At 45.3% G+C, this 9,442-nt stretch overlaps 1 protein-coding gene across 9 annotated transcripts in view; it reads right to left on the minus strand.

Annotated features, from left to right (window-relative positions):
- The window catches only part of ZNF507 (zinc finger protein 507), a 44,079-nt gene extending 40,519 nt beyond the window's left edge, over positions 1 to 3,560 (minus strand). For 2 of the 9 annotated variants that reach the window (XM_034672658.1, XM_034672667.1), the window contains exon 1: positions 3,398 to 3,560. In XM_034672658.1, the coding sequence (XP_034528549.1) occupies positions 3,398 to 3,533 (136 nt within the window). In that variant the 5' untranslated portion in view covers positions 3,534 to 3,560. Of the gene's footprint in view, positions 1 to 224; positions 243 to 306; positions 325 to 354; positions 478 to 1,854; positions 1,949 to 3,363 lie in introns of those variants that run through there. The other 7 variants (XM_034672659.1, XM_034672661.1, XM_034672660.1 and 4 more) reach the window with 7 other exon arrangements.
- Positions 3,561 to 9,442: the final 5,882 nt, after the last annotated feature.

The raw sequence follows: 9,442 nt of genomic DNA on the forward strand, positions 1-9,442 counted from the left end.
CTTCTTGTTTGGAATCTTTAGACATAACAACATTAAACAAAATGTATGAAATTGTTACAAATAAATACATGTAAGTCGCATCCCAAACCAGAAACGTCCTACAATCCTTCCTAGTCTCAAATCTTTCCTAGACAACAGGACAGATTTCCCTGGCTATCTGAAAGTAGAACCTTCCTATGAAATCTTTCAGAAGCCAAAATGATGAAAAGTGAAAAAGGAATTACCATTAATTTATATGGCAGAAGTTTTGAGTGTTCCCCAAACCAAAAATAACCTCTTAGGCTTTTCTGATACCTCAGGACACACCTTGCTAACGAATGCAAAAATAAAACAAGATAAAGCACAGATGCTCACAGACACAGTTCAAAGCTTTGGTGCCTTGATGCTGAGATGCACAGCGCAGTTCCCGGTCAGGGAAGGAGCTTGGTGGGGTCACTCTTGCTGCTTGGGGTATGCGCTGCCTCTATTAATGGCTCCCTGCAAAACAAAGATTGAAAACTACTTTCACTTTTTGTCTTTTTTTTGTATAAGTGAAATCTTCGGATTTCCTTCAGTTAGAGAAAATAGGTACTACTGTAGATCTTTCATAAAAAGCAAAGTGGGAGAAAGCAAACTGAAAAAGTGGGGGAGACCTGAATTCCACAGGCAAAAGCTTATAATTAACGTCTTTCCCAAGAAAAGAACCAAATTATTTCGGTTGTCTTTCTTTCCTTATAATTTACTACTTGGTTTCTTTGTACATCTAATTAGTTCCTTTCAGTTACAGAAAATGGTTATCGTAAGTAAAATCAAGTTGAACAATTCCTGTGGGCCTGAGGGGGACTGCAGAAAGGTTGTAATTTTCTGTGTGCGTACAAAGGCAGTTTGCTATGTTATAAAGAACATTTTCTTTCAGACGAAGAATTTGTTTTTTCCCAACTAGACAAAGATTGTGTGAAGTAATGGCCAATTTCCCATTCTTCTAGATTATAATTCTAAAATATAAAACATTTTGCTCCAGCTGAAAGGCAGAAGTTCCTCTTCCGGAGTACCCTCAGTCAGCTGTGTGACCTTAGGCAAGTCACTGTTTCTGTGGGTTTTACTCAGATTTCTCAGATGTAAAACAAGAGATTGGTACTGGATAAACTTTCATGTCCCTGAATTGTAAACTGTCCATAAAAAATTACCTCGAGATTGCTTACACATTATGTATAGATTTATCTTACTGTCAGCTACAATTTCTTTGAATTAAAACCTCCTTAGCTTAATTTGATTAATTGCCACTATGAAAAAATAGTATAATATCACAAATACATGAATTTCATAATCTAAGATTTCTTAGCTGGCATCTAGCCTGAGAGAATATTCTAATTTGGCAGCTACGGTGAAGACATAAGGTCTAACTAACATTAACCAGTAATAAGATTTAACATTTACTGAGCACCTATAATGTGCCAAGCACAGTGCTGGAGACTACTAAAGTAAGTAAGAAGAAATCCTTGCCCTTCAAGTGCTCACCATCCAGGCGCAGTGCCTATGTAGACTTTGTGTATTAACATGTTATTTCCGGTAATAGTAGCCTCTTTTTTGCAGGTAAGGAATCTGAGGCTCACAGATGTAAGGTAATAGCTGGCTTAAGAACTGGAATCCAGGCCTGATTCTAAATCCCTTTTCTTAATATAGCATTTTCCCTCTTACATCTCAGTAAGAACAAATATGTATAAAGAATCAATACTGAAAAGAATAACAGCCCCTTACAGCTAGTCGGTATCAAACATGTTAGTGTTTGATCTTCATAACGCTTTGGAACAGGCCAGGTGGGTGTTACACAATTTTACAAATAAGGAAACACTCAGTGTGGTCTAAGCGACTTACCCAAGGTTACATGGCTGTTAAGTGGCAGAGCCAATGTCTTTCAAATCAATTCCTGAAATTAACACAGTCCCTTGGATCAATCTTCAGAATTCAGCTGTGGCCAAGAATGGAAGTATATAGTATCAAACATTTCTCTTTCTTGATGAAACAAGGTAATTATTTCTTTTGGCAGTGAAAAATTTCCCAATATTTTATGTCAAAAAGAAATTCAGAGGAATGTTCACGCAACCCAATCATGTGATGCAAATTTACATAATTTTTCTAACAAGTAGACTATGATTTTGCACAAGTTAGAAAAAAACTGCTCTGGAAACTTCTCCCAATAATTGTGTATTTTGTTTTAGCTCAGAATTTATCTAATTGACTCAAAATACTATTGTTTTTACTGATATCACTTTCTAATGAATAAGGAACAATAAATTGTATATTGCTTTTTTAGTTTTAACCAAAAAAACAATCTAAAGGATGATTCTGCAAACTTCAAACAGTTCTGTGCAAGCACAGTAGGCATGAAAAGAGAGGACACAGTAGACTGACCTATATATCTTCTAATGCAGTTTCCTGCCCTGGTCTTATATTTCTTTGACACAGTTTCTTATACTAGCTAGGCTGAATCCCAAAAATCGAATAATGCCTATTCGTTTCTCCTAGAATGCAGCTATCTTATCGATTATGGTTAAGTAAATAGTTCGTTGCCAGGGCAGAAAGCACGTCTTTGGTCCTCCCCTGAAGTTAATTTTAAACGAGTTAGTAAGGTAAAGGAATGAAGGGCCAGGCTTTCTCTTTTAATCAATAACGCAACCCATAAGCTGAGTCAAAGCAGAGTACTGAAGAAAGTACAAGCTCAAGGTGATAAATCCAGTAATTGCCTGATAAAAGAGATGCATACTGATAGTAAATTACAGCCCACCGCAGCAACTGAAAAGATCGCCTACGGGTTGGGATGATGGACTCCGCCTAATTAATCATCCAGGCCTTCCACAGAGACCATTCACTCCGGATGCCCGCAGGTCTTAAAAGGTGGGAGCTTTTCCCACTGATCTCAGTGATCTCTGGGGACACCAGTTCACCGAAAAGATTCGTAGGGGCAGAAGGCTAGGATTTTCTGTACTAGCTTTTTCTACACCAAGAATTGGCTAAAGGGCTAGGGCGATGGGGCTTGAGAAAAGTCATCAGGAGATGCGGTGAGGGCACCGTCGTGAGCTTTATCCAGGCTGGCCTAAGCGGTTTCACATCTGCAGAGGGGAAGGAAGCAACGAACGCCTAGCAGGCCCGCCCTGGAGACCATACTGGTGACAGTATGCGGAGAGCGGCAGGTTTCCCCCCACCCCCCGCGGCAGAGCAAGCCCGGGGTCTCCGCAGGCCTTGCTGTTGGCGGCGCAGAGCACTGGAAGAGGACGCGGAACTTGGGGCATGTGGCGAGCACCGGGCGGTGTCCGCCCGCAAAAGAGGAAGCGGGCGCCGGTAGAGGCCTGAGGGTAGAACGCACATGGCCGGCGGCGGCGCTACCTGCAGGCGGAGGGGCGGCCCCGGGGCGCGGTACCTGCGGTCGGGCGGCGGCTGCTGCTTCCGCGAGCCTCCTTTGGCCGGCCAAGAGCCCGGCCGTGCCCTCGCCCTCGTCCTCGCCCACCTCTCTCCCGGCTCTTTTCCCTCTTTTCCCCCGCTTTTCCCCTCCTCATCCGGAGCTCCAAGATGGCGGCGCTGGGGACGGATCACGTGAGCAGCGGGCAGGTCAGGTGACCCGTGTGGCGGGCGGCGGGGCGGGGCGAGGCTCAGGCCCCGCCCACAGGCGGCCTGGGGCACTCGGGCTGGGCGGACGCGAGGAGGGTGTAGTCCCCGTCGTAGATGGGTTTCGGGTCTGGGTCGTTGGTCTCCCGAGGCCTGTATGTTGTCCTCTCAGTGGTGGCCTGGGCCTAAAAGTCGGTGTGTCTCTCCACGTCGCCCCAGTCTGTTGTGGGCTAGCTTCATCACTCCATCTCCTCCCTAATTGGCTTTTCAGCATGAGAACTGGCACTCTTTTCAGCCCTATGCGTATGAATTTGTTCTTGCGCTTGTTGGGCTATGTTTTTTGTTGTGTTCTTGGCTAAAATGGAGAGGTCCTAGCTAGGTTTGTGGCTGCACTTCAGGTGTGACTGGTGAGGGGCAGGGCTAGCCCTGGGTAATCTATTTGCTTGAGAGAGAGAAGATTTTCAGGGAAAGAACTCATCCTGGGGGTTAAGGCCCGACTTGGTAGTTCCACACAGTAACACAACCTCAGTCCTTCTGAGGGGACCATGGTGTTTGTCATTTCACTCTGTTTTTATTCGTGATATACGCACCGGGGTTATAAGCAGCCTTATTTTGGTTCCCCCGAGAACAAAGTAAAATACAAAGGGAGTGAAACTGCATCCAGCTTCACAGAGAGCGCTGGACTGTTTGGGCGCATTAGGGACTATACAGCAGGGTGTTTGGGTCTGGACTCAGTAGGTGGGCCGGGAGCAGTAGGAAGGGAGCAAACCTAAGATTCCCCTCACAGTAATGGATTGGGCTTGTTCGTTGAGATAGCTCTTGGGGACTTCTAGATGTATTTAGAAGTCTTTGCAGCGGGCTGGGCTCTCAATTATTAAGTGGGAGAAATATCTAGCAAAACTTAGGCACTGTTCAGACAGGTCAGTAATTCTTCTCACTGTATCTCAGGATACAAATTCACCTGAATCGGGGGAGTTGGGGAACCAGGAAAGTTAGATTTCTGCTAATCTACAGACTCCTTTGCCAAATTGGACCAAATAGCTAAGAAAAAGGACAAATAAAGTGTTGAGCTATTGTTTTTCAATAAAAGAGATTGGGCAGGAGTTGACCATGGAAGAGGGAGGGGAAAATATAAGGAAAACCAGAAATATATGAAAAGGAGAAAGTGAGAACAATTAACTTGCAAATTTCTTTCCTTTCCTTGAGCTATATGAATAATCCTAGCTTATAACCATCTGAAGAGAAAATTTTCTTTAGCAGTAACTGTCATGTCCATGAATCTGAAAGTGGACAGAAGTCAGAGAATTATTTGATCAGGGAAGAAGGCAAAAACAAAGTGGAGCAATTGTGATCCAGGGAAAATAAGGGACTTCTCAACAAGAGAAAGAAGATAAGTTTATCTGTCTGAAGTTTCTGTGGAATTCTGAAGAATTCTGTGGAACACACCAGTTATTTTCCAATGTCCAATGAACAAGGTTAGATAGAACTTCCTGACCCTCTTCCTGGCTCAGGTGTGGACTGTGGCTGGTGCTGGCTCATGAATTGTGTCTGGTGGAGGTGTCCCTCCATCCTGGAGCATTTAATCACCAGCGCAGTTACCTCCAGAGTACTGTTTTCCCACCAACTTGATGACTGGCAATGTTCAAAATGGTGGTCACCCTGCCAGCCTCCATCTTAGAGTAGCAGTGGTGAGCCGAGCCCCCAGCTGTCCCACAATGGATATGTAGGGTGAGGAAGCCACTGACCCTTGGAGCTGTTTGTTACTGCAGCATGGCATGGCCCCTGCTGACTGACATTCCTCCTCCCCACGCTGATGTAACAGGAAGAGGCAGAACCAATAGAAAGAAACCAGATAGCGATGTTAATGAATTAGACCCTTAATTACTGAAGAAAGAGAAGGTGTAAGACACGGAACCAATAGGAAAACATTAGCAATTTCAAAAAGCCAGTGGAGCAAAACCTCAGTATTTTTCTTTCCTGTACGAGAGCTCTCCAGAGAATTACAGTAAACATTTTTAAGTCAGAGAAATGCAAAGACACTCAGATGTAGTGAATGTCTTTGAACCATTGAACTTATGGTCATCCACCGAACCCTTCTGAGCAGCTTTCACTTGCTGCAGAATGTTATTTATCATGATTTAATTAACCGATCATAGCAAGATGTAGTGTTACAGATAGGAAACTTGCTTACTCAGTTCTCTCACACCTACTCCTGGAATCTGATTCTGTCTCCAGATGAGAGATGACCTGGATAACTGGATCCCTATCTCCACATATCTCATTATTCCACTTTGTGATCATTAATTAGTGGATGAGGTTAAAGGTTTTGCTTCTACAAGTATCATGGGTCTGTATCTTCTAAAATGACCAGGGAGTCTGATAATACATGGTGTGTGCTTGATGACTTCAACAAGAACACTGTTTAAATTTTGGGAACGCTAAGGGCAGTGCAGTGAATGAGTTGCCAAGGTGATGACTGGCTGTAAACTGAATGAGACACTGAACCAGTCGAAACTTGAGAAGACCAACTTGTTCCCAGCCACGATACTTATAAAGGACACCTTGTCTTTGGTGTAATAAGATTAGATTAGATTTCTTTTGACAGGATTAATTGTGTAAGTGTTTGGCACAGTGCAGAAAATTGGAGGAGACACGTTAGCCTGTATTTCTTTTAGTTGCCATTTTTTATCTTGACCTCTAAAAAAATATCCTTTGAATATACTGTCTCAAAAAAGGAGAGATGGTGGAGGGGTGACAGGAGGCAGGGGGCGGGGGGCGGCTAAAAGGAGAAAAAAAAAAGAGTAATGTTGTGAGCTGAGAAGATAAACACAAACATTTCCCCTGACTTTCTGTTTAGCTCCAGTGGGACTGTGAACAGGTGGGCTCTGTCTTTTTGATGTTTTTTCATCCTGCCTGTAAAACAAGAAGTTCAATTTATCTTTTTTTTTTTTTTTTTGAGCTTCAGATGTCTGGTATATGGAAGTATAGAGTTTAATTATAGGAGTCCTCCGGATTCAAAATGGGACTTCATCGTTAAGAATAATGGCAAGGCTATTTTATTAATGAATGAAAGGATTGCTTGATGTAAGTCAGAAGGAATGTAAGATTAAAAGACATGATATATTATTATATATACAGCTGTCAGTAATAAATTAACATTAGCTCTAGGTTCCTTACACTTTGCATCCTGAATATACACCTAGAAATACTTCATAATTACAGTTCGGATCTCGAGAATCATCATAAATTATCTATCTGTCATTCATTCTCTGCTAAAAGCCACAGACCTACATTATTTCCACAGCACATTGACATCTAAAATCTCTGGTTCTACGAGGTGCACATATTAATTTATTTCTTACCGAGGACCTGAATAAACCGGAAGGATGCCCAATGACCGGTGATGGCTAGGACTGATTGCAGGAAGTGCAGGGGCACCTGTTGTGAGAGTTAGGGGCTGCTCTAGCTATCACTGCCCATACTTTCAGCTCAGCTGTTTGGGGTCTGAGCCACCAACGGGTTTAGAGGAGGCCCGCTGAGGAGCCCAGACCGTCCTAGCATCTAAGGCAGCCCTGCGGTCCAGGTGTTGATGGAATTCTGTGTAGACTTCCCTGAGCCCCTGGGACTGGCTTATATGCAGGACTGGGGAATAAGGACAAGAATCCGTGGTGGGGACATCTAGTGGCTTACCTGGAAGGTGCAGTCAAGCCACAGAGCACTCCAGTGGCAAGTGGGACATTAGCCTTGGCAAGCTAACCCAGCTCCGACCTCTGGGCCCCCGAATCAGCCTAGGAATTCGGTTTCTGGCAGAGAGTCCTTGAATTCATGTTGATTTATGGTTGGGATCCAGGAAAGGCAGCAGCAGGCTGGGAGTGGAGGTGGAGAGGGGCTGCATTTGAGGACGTCGGGAGGCTCCTTCCAGTCTGGTCTGCATATGCACAGGCTGGTGCGGCGGCACAGCGTGGCTCGGCGAAGCTGCCACGGAGCAGGGAGCTCGCCTCCGCCAGACTGTCTCTCTGCCTCAACGCAGACTGGTTATTGGAACGCTCAAGCAATTTTCAGTCGTCTTTGTCAATAAAGTCAGTCTCTTTTCCACAAGGGGAATGAAAATGAGATTCTGAGGCCTCCGGAGGGCTGTCTCCTTTGGTCACTTTATCTGCCTGGGAGCCTCCGCTGAGGTGCGTGGCAGCTATTCGCAATGTCCCAAACCCCGTTGACAGGTAATACCACCTGCTTCCCAGCAGGACGATGTGATTATAATAGGATACTGTTAAATTCTTCTCAGAGAAGTGGTTTCCTTAACGCGGTGACCTTTATTGATGAGAGGGGCAGGGGAAGAAAATGAAAAGAAGGAAAAGAAGATGAAGAAGGGCACTAAGAGGAAAAGTAACCGCTAATCAAACCAAGAGGGTCTGGCCAAGGGGTAATCCTGCGACCTAAAAATGTGTCATTTGTTATTTTGACAGCTTCTCTTGAGGTGATAGACTAGGAGAGGCCACTGGCATCATCATTAGCTGGCAGGGAGCTCCACTTCTTGCTTCCTGAAGACATCAGTAAACGGCACCCGTAGATAGCACGTCATCTCCCTTCTAGGGTCTTCCAGCTCCGAGCTCCTCACATACCGTGGAACACCGAGCATAAAAAACATTGTTTAGGGGCGCCTGAGTGGCTCAGTCGTTAAGCGTCTGCCTTCGGCTCAGGACGTGATCCCGGAGTCTGGGATCGAACCCCACATCAGGCTCTTCCACTGGGAGCCTGCTTCTTTCTCTCCCACTCCCCCTGCTTGTTCCCTCTCTCGCTGCCTGTCTCTCCCTGTTAAATAAATAAATAAAATCTTTCAAAAAAAAACAACATTGTTTTCTTTTTGACTTCTGGGAGGCTTCTTTCATGGACAAAGAAACACGAGTGAGAAAAGAAAGGGAAAATGTGCATGGCTCCCAGAGATAGTCCACGCTGCGGTTTTTAGGCCCTTTCTGGCCATGACGCTCCAGCAAGTCCGAAGGTTGGGGAGGCCCAGTGGCAATCTGTTGTGAGTTGGAAGTGGTACTTCCAGAATCAGGCATGAGTGGGGCTTCCTGAGCAGGTGGCAAGACTCCCACGTCATCCACCTCTCTTGCCTCTGGGGCACGTGGACGGAGATCCCTATGACCAGCTGATGGGAGGGAAAAAGCTGCTTGAGCCTAGTTTCTGAATGGAGCTGCTTGGTATGTGGAAGGAAATGGACCAAGACGAATGGAGGTGAGAAGTGGGCGTGGACACAGGGCATCTGTCTGGGTCGTGGAGACAGCTCGGCTTGGCATGGGGGGCTTGCAGGGGGGAGCAGGGAGAGCTTTGGCTAGAAAGGCACACTGGGGCTGGGGCTGGCCCAGGCACAGACAGGCATTGAGCATCTGCCGAGGGTCTTCCTGGGCCAGGCCCTGTGTTAGGAACTCTGTTTGTCTTATTTCACACATCTTTGTGGACTTAGCTCTGTGGTCATTAATTACATATGTAATCCTGCCTTACCATCTGTCTACCCTGGTGGTGAATGAGTTCCAGGAGCCCAGGGAGCTTGTTAGTCTTGTTCATTGATATTCCCCCCGGCTTAGAATAGGGCTTGGAATATAGGTACACTCAATAAACATTCATTGATTGAATGAAAAAGTGATTTCATTCAGCAGACACACTCCTAGGCGTGGACTTTATTTGAGCATCTCCTTGAAAGCCATCTTTTGGGAAGATCCCACAGCAGATTGAGAACCAAGGGCTTAGGAGAGAGAGGAAAGACGGCATCCAGTTAGGGACCTGAGAGCTGGCTGCAGAGAAGCCCTAAGAATCCAGGCTGTACCCTGGATTTCACCCTGAACTTCAAAACCTCTTC

The sequence above is a fragment of the Ailuropoda melanoleuca genome, chromosome 12 (genome assembly GCF_002007445.2).
Source record: "Ailuropoda melanoleuca isolate Jingjing chromosome 12, ASM200744v2, whole genome shotgun sequence".
Taxonomy (NCBI): domain Eukaryota; kingdom Metazoa; phylum Chordata; class Mammalia; order Carnivora; family Ursidae; genus Ailuropoda; species Ailuropoda melanoleuca.